General features: G+C 40.6%; 1 protein-coding gene across 1 annotated transcript; it reads right to left on the reverse strand.

The window, feature by feature from the left end:
- Window positions 1-436: 436 nt before the first annotated feature.
- Window positions 437-17,614, reverse strand: LOC135470640 (ras-associating and dilute domain-containing protein-like). The gene is made up of 11 exons (XM_064749711.1): window positions 15,905-17,614; window positions 12,698-12,738; window positions 11,206-11,452; window positions 10,397-10,604; window positions 9,910-10,082; window positions 9,390-9,540; window positions 6,424-6,606; window positions 4,685-5,266; window positions 4,279-4,451; window positions 3,649-3,788; window positions 437-2,591 (listed from the first exon to the last, which is right to left on the reverse strand). Exons 1-11 carry the CDS (start codon window positions 17,525-17,527, stop codon window positions 2,492-2,494), a joined length of 3,621 nt encoding a protein of 1,206 aa, XP_064605781.1. The 5' UTR covers window positions 17,528-17,614; the 3' UTR covers window positions 437-2,491.
- Window positions 17,615-18,130: the final 516 nt, after the last annotated feature.

Genomic DNA, 18,130 nt, shown 5'->3' on the forward strand with positions numbered 1-18,130 from the left:
GAACAGAAAGCTGTCTTGGCGCCAAAATTATTTTAGTACTGTCATACGGTTCGGAAGGAAATTTCGCTGACGGAAGATATTGCTTCATGCGAGAACAAACAAATCTTAAACTGAGCAAATAAATTACCGGTAAGAGAGTACACGTCGGCATTGTTGTCGAGTTGAAGCCATGAGACGTGTGATCATAGCTACACAGGATAATGGCAGTGAAGTCACACACCACGTCTCGTGTTCACAATCAGTGTAACGAGCATACAGCTTCTGCTTTATTAGCTTTATGTCAACTTCACTTTTTCCAATCACAATTTCCGCGAGTTCCCCCTCTGACATGTCTCATTTTAATATGCTGGAATATTTAGTACCGTACCGATAAACACGGACTTGTTCAAAGCTCTGAGTGTGGCCTCATAAAGGAATAGAGGATAAATACTTTTAGAGAGAAATCAATCAGTTAACTTTGGCTGCGTTTGCTTTTGATGCTGAAGAGAGAGGAAATGAAATATCAACATTAAAATCATTTGCATGTACCTAAAATTGTTTCATTTATATTCATATAGCCTAATGAACAGGAAATTCCAACCTCAAGTGATAAATATTGAGCGGCTATGCGTTTTTTGTTCCTCCTTTGTAAAGAAAAAACATAACATTAAATTTTCTTGTAAAAACGAAGATTCGTGAGCACTGTATTACTTGAGCGTGGGTGTTGCATAGGTCACGCTAACCCAGACCCAGTTTTATTTCACATTGGCATGTAATATGAATGGCCCAATTAGATGTGCCGTATTGCAAAATATGCACCAGAGAATGTATATGTTACGATATATTTTTCCAACTTCAGTTTTACAAGAATATGTTTGTTGTTGTGAACGCACAGTATGAAGGCTTGGGCCAGAGTATATATAATCGCACGAAATAAGTAACTGATCCTTTTACCGCGACACGTTTCTTTTCCTTTTTACAATCCGTCAACGACCATCGTCTGATGAGGCACTCAACGAAGAGATCCTTAATTTGACTTAAATAAGAAATAAATTTTTACTGTAACGTCGAAATGTGTGAGTGCAAAAACTACGAAGCTTCAAGGCGCAGGCAGGATCAATGATGAACAAACGTTTAAGATTAATTTTCAGAATGCTTTTTATCAGAGTAGGCCTATCCATAACTCAACTTTTTAGAAGCACTTTTAGCAGCTGTTCCTCAGTTTATTCAAGATGCATATATGTGAAAAGATCGAGACATCTTCGGATCAACATCAGGTAATGCCAGAGTGTTAAAGCATCATATCTACTACATGCATGAATGCTCCGAAGAATCGCCGTGACTCAGTGAAACTAGTTAGCTTCTCCACAGCGGTCGTAAATATATACACCTTCATTTAGATTAATCGCTGTTCTCCCAGAATGGGGATTGTGGCATATATAAGCAATGTCCTTCAGTTGTATGAACTGACAGCAGAACTAACAGTCATGTAACGATTTGCTTTTCTTCACTAAGTTTAACATCCCAAGACGCTTTATTTGCTGCTATAGGAAAATATAAAAGTTAAACATTATTGTAAGCTGAAGACAGTAATAAACACAAACGAGACATAATACATAAACTTCTTAGTAACATGATAATATTGCGGAAATTGCTATACATATTAAATAGAGTAATATCGACTTATCATATATGCATATAATATATCACAAAACAGTATTGTACAGACCAGCACTTGAAATGGCAATTTATATGTATACAGAATATGCACAGGTTGTAAAACTGTGTTGAATACTAGGCCCATGCAAGTATAGTCAGTGGAAGTATATGTGGGTATTTGTTGAACAGATTACTGACAAATGCGAGAAAGCAGTATTACTCAATCCATTCAATCGTCAGAAAACATGCTCCCATGCTTTCTTTCAGCATTAGCGCTTTTGTGTTTGCGTCTACTGATATTATTTCACGGTCAGGTTTACTTGTTTTACGCATTACGTGTTTATTAAATAAACTCTCTCAACAAAAAAAACATTGCTTTAAGACCAGGCATTTCTGTTGAAGTTGTCTAGCATTGACTGTCCATGGAGCGACTCCGATATTGGATTTTCTGAGTGTAAACCTGAAAAAAAAACACCTGCTGCTCTTTTGCTGTTCTCAGCAAACAAATCAATGCAGATGAACACGTTTTCACACATGTCTTTAGACAAGTTGTGAATATCGGCCTGCTTTCACAAACTTTTGTCTGCTCCATCCACACAGTTATACCTCCGCCTCTGTCCTCTACAGGCAAAAACGAAATATGTCTTTAATCTTCATGTTATATGTTTGCTTTCAGATGTCTTTTTTTTTTTTTTTTGCAAACTAGGATTGCCCCTGGGCACGCATTTTTATTTTGCAGCAGTATTTGGCTTATCTGATTATATTTTTCCAGGAATCCGTAAAGAGCAGGCGCCAGTGTTGGTGTCAATTTCACGTGCTTGTATCGTGCCGTTGTGACTGTTTGGGGCGAATATCAGCACGTGGTCGATGAAAGCCTCTGAGCTGTGTCGTCATCATTCCGAGCTATCACCAGCTGCAGCTGTTTCCCGGCATTTCGTATTATTGTCATGGCTCTGAAGTGTATAAGAGAAATATATTTTATTTTGGGCTATACAAATGTATAAATTGTGTATTATAAACATCCTAAGCACGCCCTATACATGACTTACAAAGCGCTAACTATACTGCGAACGATAGCCCAAATAATAAAAAATTTTTAAAGATCCACTGTTGTTTGAATTTCGCTTCAAAAAAAGATTTCCGTTCGGTACCCTGCCATGAACTGGTAATGCGTTTAGCCATTTGTTTGCTAAGAACAGATGCATTTCACAGTAAATGTTGGGCCGAGCACAAAAATGCGGCATGCACCGTGGTCACGTCAAGAAGCTATGTTATCAATGTGTTTGGACGCATAGAATTTCCCCTCATCCTACAGGCTGTGTCTAAATAAATGTAACACTTCACACTGAACAATGCGTGGCCGTTCAAGCTTTGCACCGAGGAGTTGGGCTCCCGCACCAAGAACATGTCACAGTTTACAGCGAAATCAGCTGACTTCACACATGGCTTCTGATGCAGTTTGTCAGAAAGCTGACTATGGAATTATTGACAGTGTATTTTCATAAAGTGGCGTTTAATGTCGGAGGGAAATGACACTGTAACAGTCTGTCTAGGTTGGGATCATTTGACATGAGCGGGTGCCTGAGCTTTGTGAACATATCAGCTGACTACAATAATAACTGTTGTATACGAGAAGTTTTGAACACGTATGCGAAAAAAAAATCTTGGGAACAAATGTTCTTCCCATTACTGTGATTTCAAGCAATTTCAAGAATTGCATATCATTACTTATCACCATGTATACAATGAAGCTTTATGGATTATATATATTAGCCGCTTGACAGGAGCTATATACGTACAGAAATTCAAAATAATCAAATAAAACCCATTTGTAAATCAATGGTATGGTATAAACGACATTAGTCGTAAAGAATCTCGTTTTAGCTATATCAGCCAGATCCAGTAATGATTTTGAGTTCGTTCATTTATGGGAGAGATATCCACGTTAAAAACAATGGCTGATTATGATGAGATGTAATTGACTGGTTTACATAGGTGAATCTTTCTTACGTCTGATAGTCAGCACCCAGCAGGGCTGTGCCATTAACAGCTAGAAGTTTGTCTCCTATCCGGATACGGCCGTTTTTATCTGCCGGACTTCCGGGAACAACGGTCCGCACAAAGAGTCCGGGACAATGCAGTGACGTATGCTGCAGGTAGAGAACAGATAATGGTTAGGTACATACCAAATAATTTGACACAGTAATGGCATAAAACTTGACTAAATTCTGAAGTGGGTGGACAAAGTGATACGTGTAGGCCTAGCTATCATTGTCATTGGCCTCGGGAAGAGTTTATTACTGTGATCAACCTTGTGTCAGTGTAATTGACTGAAGTATCGTTATAGTGCGTTTTTGTAGTTAAGGATCATACGCTATAATCTATAAACAAAAGAAAACACGGTGCATGCTTTATCAGGCTCGCTTTTTGGCTTCAGCATTGTTTACCTTAGTAACGCCCTATAAAGCTGTCATATATTATTCAGTCATGAGCTCGGTTTTGAATTTCTTTTAGTCCACTACTGCACACACTGGCACTTTCAACTTTTTTTTTTCATTCAGTTCTCCCTGTTGACAAATTCAAAACAATATTACTTGCATTTTCCTGCAAAGTGACGTTTGTTTCTGCCCCCTAACTTACCATGCCGTCTATTAAGCCCAGGCCCAGTCCAGTTTTGTCCCTCTGTAGGTTAACTCTGACTACGTCCTCATGGGAATCCTTCAGATAGGCTGTATTCATGGCTGTCATGGCGGGTACGTCTCCACCACAAGGGCCTCCTTGAAGTGGGCAATCAGAATCAGATTCCGAAGTTCCTGTAAAGAAAGATAAGGTTACTTATAAAACCAACAATGAAAAAGAAACTAAATGAAACCCTAACCAAAACAATAAAAGATATTCAAGCAAAAACTTACTTTGCCGAATTGCCTGTAAAGGGATGGTGTGGCCTTTTTTATTGTCTCTTGAAACTATAATTGATTACTAATGAAAACTGATTGACCAGTCATGAAAAGTTAAAAAAGATAATAGTTCGGATTCATGCGCTTACCTGCGTCAAAGGAATTTGTGTTTACGACGGATTCCTCAAGCGACAGTACTCTGAGTCCACTACTGGCCTTGTCAGCGCTGGGCGCAACACTGGAGACATCGATGCAAAAGCTATCTTGCCAACCGGCTGTTTTCCAGATCTGGAATTTAGTATTCGGAACCTGACCGAACCCTTTGCTGATGTTTCCAGCGATTGGGGCCGTGGCATCGTTAGTAAGAATGGGCGTCTTTTCCTCAAGAAGTTTAGTGTTGGGCGGGACTTTGGACACGGTAGAATGTTCTCTGAAAGACAACTGGATTTCTGAACAGTCCAATTCCTCAGAGATGTCGCCATCTTGGGACGAATGTGAAATACTTCCTCTATCCCTGGCCTGCAGGTTAAATGTGATAGGCTTGCTTTGTGACAAATTACCAGACTTCAGTCCCAGAAGGTTTCCAGCACAGGGCTTTCCGATTCTGGGTGGTAACTTTAGCCTTGTCATTGGACCATCATCCGAAAAACTGAAAGACTCAGAGGCGTCCAGCTTAGACCCTGACTGAAGACGTGGTGTGTTGCTGACACTGTACCCACTATCATCATCATCTGGAAGTTGAAAGAAATAGTCAGTGAAAATATCAATATAAACATAAAAATAACATTAAAGTAGACATTCCTGACAAGGGAAGGCACATAGTTGCTAAGGACTGGTCTAGATAGTCTAATTTTAAGCCGCACGCACTTGCTCAGTGCATCTAGATTGTCAGCTGTAACGAGAGGTAGGCGTCTGGTGGTAAGCCCAAGACCGGTAAAAACAGTTTGTATTCTTGTCATTAACGACCACCCATTATGATAAACAGGGTGAGAAGAACAAGAGGTATCTAATGTCGCGGGAGGTAAAGACAAATTAGGCTGTCGTCAGCTTCCTCCAAGTGGAGTGACGAGAGTAAGGACGATAGTGCGCGGATATATGGGCGACGCTCAGAAATAAATATAATTTAGATCATATCATTAATACATACATAGTGTATAAGCATCGTGCCAACTCCTTCGAACAGCTGGTACGTTTAAATTGAGAGAAATATGGCTGGGCGGACCTCATCACAGATTTTACGAGATGATATCTATGGTCTACGATTACACCAATTTGAATTATTTATTTCTTCCGCTAACTTCCATTAACGCCACATTCAATGTTTTTTCACCTAAACGACAGCGGCTAGTTATGTGAGTGGAGGAAACCAGCGTGCCTTTAACGAACTTTCCCATCTGTGACATAAATCACATTGGTGGAAGGCCAGTGGTAGTCAGCTTCATGCAAGACCACCATCAACTACAAGTTGTCACCTAGGCCCCGAGATCCATGGAGAGGTGAGAATCTAGAATTCCATGTCCTAGAACGGAAATGAACCAATGTCTCGTGTGACCTTTGTGATTGAAAGGCAAGCATGTTAACCGCTCGGCCACGTCCCGCTCTACTTTCGATAATTATTTATTTATTTGATTGGTGTTTTACGCCGTACTCAAGAATATTTCATTTGTATGTACGACGGCGGCCAGCAATACAGTGGGACGAAAGCGGGCAGAGCCCGGGGGAAACCTACGACCATCCGTAGGTTGCTGACAGACCTTCCCACACACGGCTAGAGAGGAAGCCAATTGATATATATAAGAACTTGAACAGTTTGTCCAAAGAGTCAGAAGTTCGGCGTGTCACTCGTTACTCCAGATTTAGTGCCCCATGATTCACTTAGTTGGCTTACCTTCGGAGAGGCCGAACGTGGACGTGATGGTGGTGAGATGCTCTAGCAGAATTAAATCGCTGACATCTTTACGGAGATCAATGGCACAAACGTCTCCTTCCGGCAGAGAGAATGGGGGATGATCCGTTAGCTTAATCTGTACGGAACCTGCTGACACAAAAATCACCGGGACAATAAGATTTAGTGATCCCCGGTAAGATCACAGACACGACATACGACAAGCAAACACGTGCATTTAACAAAGTGGGCGTTACGGATTTATAGCTAAAGCCTGCACCATGTCAAACACAAAACAGGAAAGTAGACATATACATGTATTATACCATACCGTAAAAGAATATATTATTTATTCTAAAAAATGATAAACCTGTGGGTGTGGGGCATCTATATATACATCTGACACTACATCTGAATTGTACGTAAGATCTAAAAATCGTTCTTTGGTAGTCTTCTGAGCAAATCTCTTCCCCAAGCCCATAAATAACAATAGAGGTAGAGCGAGGCAGTGGGATGAATGATGAGTTATGGTAAATATATTCATTAGGACGTATGGTTCAAAACGAGCTCTGCATGGTCAATGACACTACAATTAGAAGTTGAACACAGGAGATCGCTATTACAGTTAAATAGTTCTATCAAATGAGAATAATGGCCCTATTATGACATACATAGATGCCAATTGATTGTGTAGCATATCACCGATGTTATATATCAGACACTTTATCGTCAGTCAGTTCCATTTGCTATAAAGTACAAATGTGTGGAAATGACAGACCAGTTGGTTACAGTTCCATCAGTGAATGACACGCTTCAGTGGGAAATAGAGACTATAAAACACATAGCTCAACAAACTGGTCACAGCTTGGTTATAATCAAGCATAAATGCACTCAAAGTGGCGTACTACAAGACCTGTGTTTGCGGAAGTCATTGAAATTGTCCACTTTATACATTCCCGTTATAGAGTGTCCTGTTGAGCCAGAACTTGGTTTTATTCGATCCAGCTTTGTCGACAGTCGATGTCAATATATTGCCCACAGGGCAAATCTAATGAACCATTATTGCAAAATCATGTTTTCCAAAGACATACAAAGGCCTTCAGCGGGGTTTGACGGACACACTTTGTTCTTATTTATGGTCTAGCTAATTCATGTTTGATGTATCGATGGTCATCAAATAGAGTCTGCTTGAGCTAAGGCTATTACACAGTGTCAGAAATCAAATAGGTTTTTGACTAATCGTGGAGTGCTTTGTAAAAAAAATGATATACTCACAGAACTGGACAGATCTTAAACTTGATACAATAAAGATATTGAAATATATACACATATACCCATAATAATATTGCCCAAATATAAGATATCAACATGGAATATATTTCTATACGCAGAGATACCATGACAAAAATTCATTGCGCTTCTGAAGCTTGGGCGAATTACTGCAGGCTCTCAGGAATGTAAGCGGCCTTGTGAATGTTTCGCCATTTTGAGTTTGACATAGTCTGTTGTCAAACCGTCCTTCGGCTGACAGGCATCACTTGGATAAGCCAGATGAAAGATATAGAAATGCTCGATTTATATTTGATTATGGATCTTTAAAGTATTTGCCATCAGCCTTTGACCAGATTTGACCGCATGTATACAATATGGAGTAATCTATCATGGAACTGAATTGTTCGTCATTTGCCAAATCTTTCTGAAAACAAGAAAATCCTACGGGAAGTCCATCTTTTCGCCAAAAATTCAGAATTTTGATGTATGTGTTGACCTTGTTTGAAAACTTCAGCGTATATTGTCTTAACTGCACATTTCAAACGGATTATCTACAGGATTGTACACAAGTGGAATATATATCGGTCACAACAGAATTGCTGGAACCAAAAGCCTTGTACAATCGGAAATGTGCATATTTGCTTTGAAATTATTAATCTCTCGCCTAATAAATAGATATAATCACATGTATGTTCTTGGGCGTTGTCATGGATTTAATGGCCATAAACCAACAGAAAAAGGATAAAATCGGAGAAAAGGAAATCATGTCCATTATGCACGACCTTTTTAGTTGATCCTTTTAGATCCCGATGTATTCACACTAACCTGGGTTCGAACAGAATACCACACAATCATAGCATTACTTTTGATTTAAGGAATGGAATTATTTGTTTAATTGTCAATTAAAAATATACCAGGCTTGTGTGTCTAACTTACACACGTACACATGTGCACAGATTCAGCTTATGGTCTTGTTTCCCTTCTATATCCGCCACTAAATCAATACAATTAAGGGGCATAGCATAGTGAGAAAAATCAGAGCAGCGACGACAGTGTGATAGCTGGCAAATGATCACACGTATCCGCCTCGTGTTAAGGTTTTATTCTGCAAAATTTTGTTCATGTAAAGGCTTATACAGTAGCAATTTATACTTTCTCTTGCGCCATGGCTTAAGCAGAATTAGGTAAAGCAAAAAATACAGAAAAAGACCTGATTAATATTAACCCTGCTAAAGCATCCCCAAAGGGACCGGTTTCATGAAGCTCACTTAGCTCAGCCCTTAAATACTATGGCAACGTATGTAGCAGAGATATGAAGAGATACTAGCTAAGGGCAACTTAACACTAAGCAAGTTTAATGAAACTGGCCCCTGGTCCCTTTGAACTGTCTTGATGTAATTGTTCATCACATGTGATGGCATCACAGCAGTTTGAGTAATTTCTAGACCATTGACATCTATTGAATTGCGGTTAACATCACTGCATTTTTTTCACCCAATTTTGCTTAAGTCAATTATACAAGTTGCTACTATATTTACGCATTTTACATGAACAGTTAGAAAAAAACTCTAACTGAAGTAAACTGACGAAAGGCCTGATTTCATCGGTAACGTGTCATCATTTGTCAGCTATCACACAATGGACATAATGCTATTGTCCTATGTACGCCTTTGTTATAAGAGGACCCATTGGCTCACCTGAGTCCAGGGCTGGCTTTAAGTCCTCCTGGTCCGGCACCCACCCGGAGGGCACTTCCTTTCCTGATCCCACCTGGTACTCTTGCAGAATGTGATGAAGCTGGGCCGGGTTCAGATTTGGTGCCAACCCACGCAACGTCTTCCACGTCATCTGTAGCGGCAAACAGATTGGCAAACTTCAGACTGGTTTGAGCAGAGCTACATGAATTTATTTCAGGGAAAAACATTACCGGGTACAGATTTGGCCACGTCCAGGTTCTGACAACTGATCACTAATTTCGGGTTCAATATGATGAATGGTTTGGAATGTAATTCGTGACAACTCTAAATGTTAACACCTTTTACAGACTGAACACTTAAGATTGCCATATAGTAAACCCCTATTTTGGTTCGGCAAAGTCCAATTTATTAAACACACTATGGGTTTGTTAAGCTTACACAGCTTCTTTCATTTGCCACGGTTCCAATCAGATATGAATACTTATGTCCTTTAGCATTAAGTATGTAGTGTTTGGGGTACCTGTATGACTTTGCCCTTGGCTGTGGCCAGAAGATCCACTGCGCTGACCAACTCCTTGAACATGTCCTGGAAATCCGCCTGAAATCCGAACTGACCCGCCCATTCCTCCAGCTGTTGGAGATTCCCTGCTATACGTACACCGGCGTGCCAGCTGTAATACCTGTTACCAGAACCTGGGGAGTTGTTGGGGGGGAAGAAATAGGAATCGCCATTACACTTGTTTACCATTTAAAATAGAGTTATAGTCACGGCCAAAGAAATAAAAATTACATCTGACCATCATTGCAGTTATCGTTAATTACCTACTTCGAGATTTGCCAGAGTTTAAGACTGTTTATACATTACTTGTTGTGATTTTACGTTCACTGGACATTAAATACTGAATAAATCGCAAGTTGTTGTTCTGTTACCTACTTTAGTCGATTTCACTGAAGTAGTTAGATAGTTTTCTTCAGTCCATTTTCTGTTAACCAAGAGTATGTCTAACCTTTTGACATCAACTTGTTGAAAACTGATGTACTGATGAAAAAGAACAGGTATGTGAAGATCTGTTTCCGGACATGCGAATTAAGCTCCAAACTAGAAGATAGCTCGTAAATATCTTCCAGTATGGATATTACGTCAGCACTTCCGCTTTTACACTCTTCCTCGAAAGGGTTTGAGTCCAGCAGGAGTGGAATGTAGTGATACAAAACCTGTCGACAAAATATTGTTTGTCACTAGCAAAAAAGATATCCATACAACAACATACAATGTAATGATTTATTTCCCTGCGTGAAGATCCATCCTCTACCATGGGATTCTGTGTCTTTATGCAGAGATCCCCAGGCTTTCTTAGATTTGCGTGTATGTACGAGTGGGGGAAAGCTGGGATCGTAAAATATAAACCTTCTCTTGGCATTAATGCGGTCTTTGGCACATGTCCATATCAGGAAGCCCCAGGTTTACCAGGACGGATAATAGTTAACACATTTGAGCATTTTCAGGAGACATACGATTACAACCCATTATAAAAGACAGTCTTTGATCTGCATGTTTTATTAATTACACAAAATTTTGAGTAAGACTTTAATGTAATCAGATCAGGGAATATATTAATTTTATTCAATGTCTGATCCTCAAACAAATGTTTCAGTGGCTGACGACGAGGTTTGCGAGACCTTTTTATCGGACAGAAATAGGTCTCTCCTATTTCTCCTACACAGACTCCGAACTTTTTAGCCGTCTGTGTTTGAAGAAGAAATCCACTGGAGCTGAATTCTGCCAACCGTCTTATGAAGAAAAGAACAAACTCACCTTGGTTGTTGAATACACAGTTTGTTGGAATCCAAATTTAATGATCTCTTCAAACTGGGACAAAATTTTTTCTCTATCTGTAGACTTATTCTGTGGGTCTGACATCGAAATGCCATCGCCGCCATCTTGGCAGAGGATATACTTCTTGACAAATGTATGGAGCTGGAGGCAGTTTGACATCCAGAAGACCACGGGCCTGGCGTGATGAAGATCGTCTCGACACCTCCCCTGTGGACCCTCAACACCCCTGAAACAAGAGACATAAAATTATAATTAAAAAAAAAACACTTTTCGATAACGTTGAATTATACTGTGGTAATACATGTTGACGCTAAGGCGCTCCACTTGTGTGAAAGCAATGTGCTCAACAAAGAGGTTATAGTATCAAAGGGATGACGCCAAACAAAAGGATGGGCTCTCGTAGATTCATGATACCCATTACATCAGAAGAATGTTAGGACTGTTTATTCAGAGAGGGTGTGACATGGTACCATCCGTGTGTGTTGACACAGAGGTATCAAAGATTACTAAAGAGGATGCTGACCCTATTTTCCCTGACGACATATAGGTAATGGGGTGAATCAGCCGACATCGTCCTCAGGTTAGCGCAACCTCGGAGTGTCCAGAATGCGACGGCTTCATTAACAAAATGTCAGCCCATGTACTTATTCTTTGTCACAGTGAAACGCTGGGCTAAATTTAGATTACCACATCTAAGGATATCCTGTTTGACTGTCAAAAATAGATTTTCTTTGGTCAAAATGGCAACTAATTTAAATTCAACCAACGTTAAGAACCCAGTTTCAGCATCAGTTTGAATCCAGATTGAATAATAACCAATTTTAAGTGTTAGCCCAATAAAGACCTCTTATCATCTCTCATTATCATTTGTTATTATTCGCACTACTCATTTATTTGTAGTTCTTTTACACCTGAATATTTTGCTTGCACGACAGTACCAGATTTGCTCTTGAAGGAAACCCGACTGACCGAGCAGAAAACCATCGGGCGTACCTGACGAACTTCATGACATAACGCCACATCTGACAACGGATTCGACAGTTGACTTCATTTGTCAAGGCTTAGTGGTTGTTCAACAAGAACCCATTAGAGATCTCAGCCAGTGAATGTTCAGATCCGCATTGAAAGACACCAAAAAACTAATGCCCTAATTAAAGCAGGCACGTTTACAAATTGTGTATACTGTTAAATTTAGATTCCATTGAGATGTAATAATAGGTAAGAAAAAGTTGTCTGTTAATTGGTCTATTTGTTGTGGTTAATGCTTTTAAGCCTGCCGTCGACCATGTCAGCCGCTATTTAGAGCTGTAACATCGCCATCTAGGCTATCGAGTCGTCACATGCAGGCCTGTCCTGAGAACAGAGGACGGATCGTCTTGAGCAGCCGGCTTTCTGACTGAGTCAGAGCTTTGGAGTTGAGGGCGCGAACAGAATACATGAGCCAGGGATAGAGGCCAGGGCCAATTCTCACCTCTCTCCTAAACTGTCTTCTGTTATCACCGACGAGCACTTCTGAAAAAGTCATAAGGTTATGCCATGAATGTTAATAAGACGACACAGCTGGTATTACTGGCAGCTGGCCCTAAGAGGGCCAGTAGGATTGCCAGCCATGCCCAAATTCTACCTTGATACCTGTCCAACACAATTATATTATACACAGCTTTACTGGTTTTATCACACCTCTGGAAAGGCCGCCTGAAATTACTTAAGTTAAGATTCGCATAAGAGGAAGTGCAGATAATGTTTTCAAAAATGAGCCATCAACAGGTCTGGCTCATGCCCCCAAGCTTGACATAGAGCGAGATAAGGGAGGTGTTTTATCTTATCTATCTATATTGTCTTTAGGATGGGTTCTAGTGTGCCAAGTTAACATCATTACTTAACAGGGCCCATCTCAGTTGGGAAGTATACACCTTGCTTCAAACAAAAGAGGTTGATGAATCATTGCCCAATCCCAGTACGGCTGTACTTAAACTACTGCACAGTGCTCTAACATACACACGTATACCCTAGTTATACCACGAGGATGTAAGATCTCTCGGCTTGAAGTTACTGGGACCAGGAATGCTTTTTGTGCCCGTTTTGGTATGTTGGGCAAAACGATCTTTGTTGGACACAATGATCTTTGAAGCGTATAGCAAATGTCTTCCTATTTATCTGTTTTCACTGTGTCCGTTATAGTCTTGTTGAATGTTTTGCATGCCAAAATGATACAACAGAAATTAAAAACTGTTCATATACTGTAATTGCTGCACGATTTTTGTTGTAAAGCAAGTTAACTTTTCCGAATGAATTAGTTCAGCTTAACGCCACACGTTTGAACGTTAACATTTGAAACCATATAAGACCTTACAATAAATTCCATCAGGACACTTTGAAAACATGTTGTTGATCATGATTGGTACATTACTACGTTGTAGAATACTACAGTTCAGCATCCAAACTGGACATGTAAATACATGTTTGGTGCTGTACACGAATGCGTGTTGTTTTCTCAAAGTCGGAAATCTCAAGGAAATGATATTTAGTGGGAAAAAATAGTACTTTAAGACGCAGTCGTTACACTGACAATCGTGAGTTTTCGCCGTGAATGGGGGACATGGATCAAATCGGTTTAGGTCTGATGTGCTCAGTCGCCTGCTCGATTGTTCGTGCTCCGTGCAGGAGCTGGCATGTCAGGGCGTAGCCGTAAGGAAGATGCTCTTGGACACGGAACTAGCTATCTATCACTGCCCATCGCAAACACACACCACGACACAGCCGCTGAGAAAACAGACTATACGTGGGAATGGAAACTGGGAATGCGTGGTAAATCTGGTCGGCCGAAACATTGCCAAACAAAGTGCAACCGAAGCAAATAAAACATATTAGACTGAACATGCCCACGGCGCGACAAACGAGGCTAACTCTGCCTTCTCACGACAGCAGATCACGATGTGTTGTTTTACATAATCAGACATGTGCGGAAGACTTTAACACTGTGACCAGACGGCCATATGCCGCACGTTTTACAACCATTTCAAAAACACATTAGCAGCAAAGATTACATGGGAGAAATAGTGCTTGCTTCTGCAAATGAATTTTAGTATAAAAAGAAAGGAGTAACAAAAACTGCTGACGCTAAAGTGCCTAAGAGCTAGCTCTCGAAAAGTTCACCATCAAGTCAATGTTAATAATATAAGTCAAGTTGACGTACTTCCAAAGAAAATGAGTCAGTAAGAAGAATTAACAACCATAGTGATTGCTGACAAGATTGTTTTCTTTGCTTAAACTGTTTGTAGGATAGTTTAACTTTGAATCGTGATGACCAGTGATATCAGATGCCATGGCACTTTATGGGGATAATGCGATATGGGAACTGAAGGTACCTTTGCGGTCTTTAATCAGCAGGGAAATGTTAACCTATACAGCAAGATACGGGCTTTTCATAACATTGGCTGTCCACATAATACAGGACTTGGGCGCCATGCCCGTTATATCCTTCTGAAATACAGCACAAACTGACTATGACACCTCTGCGACACCTTTGATTCGGCAAACTCTGGTTATGGTTGGGCGGTTGGAATAATGTCGTAACACAGACAGTGGGTCAAATGGGCAGTTTTTGCGGTCACACTCTGCATCCGATTTTACATGTATTTTTACATGGCGTGGCTGTGAAATTAGTGAGTTTGAGACCAAGTGGTTAAATTTGTCCGATTAACCCCAATGTTTGCACAATGACATCACCTGGGTGGATACCTGGTGTGAATGAATAACTGCACACTAATTCTACCTTGAGCTAGGCTGTACACGACTTCACTACACCATGCCAACGATTTACCTCCACACAAAAACTCTTTTCGCCGAAATTCCTCAAATACCCATCATGAGCAAGTCTAAATGCTTTATTATAATGCTGCGCTTTAACAACCTTTGAATACTGACACACCTCTAACTGTGTTAAAAGCTCTAATATCAGAAAAGCTTTTTTAACGGATTTAGGCGACATGAATCGTGCGTATTATACAGTTCCCAATAGTTCTCAGCAACTTCCACAAAGCATTTCTCTCGCATGCGTTTTGGCATCGGGCGTTGTCACAGAGGAAAGTTCATTTAACACATCTAGAGTTAATGATATCTCTTCATTTAAACATGATCTTTGAAGTGCACATTGAGATTAACACTCACCAACATAATATGCTTATACTCTATAATTACGCCTAACTAAATAAGACCGCGGGCTATTGATATACTAAAAAAATGTGAAATACATATATATATATATGTGGTGTTAATGTGACAATCTGATATAAAATCACCTGATACCTTATCTACGACAGAATCAAGCCCTCAGGAAATAATTGTCCAAATATAATCTTCCAGCTGACTTAGCATGGCTGCGTAGGCTCTGTAGCCCGTATACACCACACGTATAACGTTCAGAGAAAGGGTTATGGTTTTAGCACTTGGATGCCCTTTTTTCTACAAGCTGTCTTACCGGTTTTAATCTCCTTTGCTTTTTGCAACGTTTTAATCATTTTGACAAGACACGTGCCTTAATGTCTGCACAAGAGAAATCTATTATAAAGTCTAGATTTGAACTTACGAGAGAACTAGAGGCTTCAAAAGACATCATATCAACCGACAGATTCTTAAACGTATACATGCATATTATATTATAGGATACCATACTCACCAGTGTTATTTCTCTAAGACATGTGAGGATGCGTAAGACAAGCTTCTTCGTATGTGAAAGCCCAAATGTGTGACTTGAGTATTCCAAGCACATTGAGTATATAAAAGCCGGACTCAGTTTATAAGAATCCTCAAATGGGTCTACCAAAGTAATAACAGCACGGATAAGTTCATCCTCACTGTCCTTAGAGTAACTAAACCTGGGTCGAGCCCCATCGTCCGATCCATCACTTAACCTCCATTTATCCAGCAACTTTTGCTTACGCCTTTTCATGGTGCGTCCAAAAAATTCATCTTTGGAATTCACACGTGTCTTATCACCGAACTCAAAAATTTTTTCGTCTTCTTCTGGAGATGAAAACTCCACTGGGGATGTTTGAGGACTGTGTGTTCTACCACAATCTTGTAACCATGGTAATTCCATAGGAATGTCTTGACCTGCAGTGAGATCTTTATATAAGAAAACATAATGATCACCTATTGTTATCAAATCACCGGAAGCTAGCACTATTCTAGAGTATACAGCCCAACCATTCACCGTCACCTTAGCCCCAGGTTCCGGCTCGATCTCCACTATCTGGTGAGTTTCACTATACCTAGAACTCGACTGCATTCTCCTTCTGCACAGACAGCAATGCTGAGACAATACATCGGGGGCATTCAGTACCACTGATGGTGCCTTTCCAGTCGGTTGGGTCAAGCCACCAAGAACGCAAATATCCTCCTCTATCAAATAGTACAGTTTGTCTCTACGGATATCGAATCCGCGAAGTGTTAATAAAAATGGGCAATTTGTGGGAGCCTTGGGCAGCTCTGAATGTCTATCGGGATAATAGGCCCCGTAAGAGAGACTATCCACGCTTGATGCGGAATCTGTTCGGGAACTGGACCGTCGAACACTAGCCACAGTTAAGCTTTCTTTACGAGGAAGCTGGAGAGGACTTTTCCTCCTCTGTTCATCATTCTCGACTCCTCGTGGAATCACACCTGGTTTTACCTTAGCCATTTGTATCTTTCTGGCATTCGAGTTGATACCTGTAGTAGTTTTATCCTGACAAATGCTCTTCAGCACGTCGTCTTTCCGTCTGATCTCAAACCGCCTGGCGTAACCTTCCATCGGTTTCCAGAGCTCTTGAAGCAAGAGAGGGCGGTCGTGTTCGTCAATAATACGGACATACTCAGAGTTCCAGTTTTCGAGGTCGAGGTCTGAACCCTTGTTGCCGTCTCCATTAGGCTTATTCCGGCATTCAGTTGATTTCGTTTGTGCACTTTTTCCAGAACATTCATCAAATTTCCCAATAACTTCGCATAGAAGGTATTCTCCTGTCTTCTGTTCTAAAATGTTATACCTGGAGAGAGCTTCCTTGACCAGTTCGCATGCTGTCGATCCTATTGTTGCTAAGACACTCTTGTAATGCGTTCCGGGACGTACCGAGTCCCCAAAGATTCTCAACACGCCGGGGGTATTATTATCAGTGGAAAGTTCCACCACAGAAGCGGCAAGGTCCGAACCTCTCCGTTTGAATGCAGGCAAAAGTTTGTTCGAAATATTGCCAGGGTTGTTTTTTGCATCACCCGTTGCACCTCTGGACTGAGGTGCCTTGATATCGACAGAGTCACTCATCCTTGATGGCAGTTCTACCACAGCATAATCAGCTCTGTGAATTCACTATGAATTATACCAGCACAAAGTAGATTGCAATTTCACATGCTTCTGTACATGGGATATACCTTGCGATGTAACCCTGTTGCGTAACTGTAATGTATGTCTCCAGGCGTAAGGATGCACAGGTAATTATTACCACGCCTTCCACCAATCGATTAAAAATCTGTATACAAAATTCACAGGTCCGGGAACTTTTAAGACACTTGAGCTGATGTTTTGAGCCGTGGTAATTTTTTAGTTATCAGCCTAATTATCAAATTAGCACAGGTGACAAGTACGAACACTTCATCAGTGATATTGCCACATAACCAACACCTATAAAAAGCAAGAAACGCCAAGCTGATCCTGATGTCGCCGGGCACAATATCAGCGGTGTAGTTAGAATGATGTTAACACAGGACTGGTGCGCATATATCAAGAACTGGTGGCTGATCACAGGAGAGTTGTCGATCTGTTGAGGCAGAGGAGTGAAGTGAGTCAATAGTTAAGGGAACCTGCACATTGTTAGGCGCTGACTGGCCTGACTGCTGTCTCCACCAACGTCCGCCTCACAGGGCTGAT

This window comes from Liolophura sinensis, chromosome 1 (assembly GCF_032854445.1).
Source record: "Liolophura sinensis isolate JHLJ2023 chromosome 1, CUHK_Ljap_v2, whole genome shotgun sequence".
In the NCBI taxonomy this organism is placed as follows: Eukaryota; Metazoa; Mollusca; class Polyplacophora; order Chitonida; family Chitonidae; genus Liolophura; species Liolophura sinensis.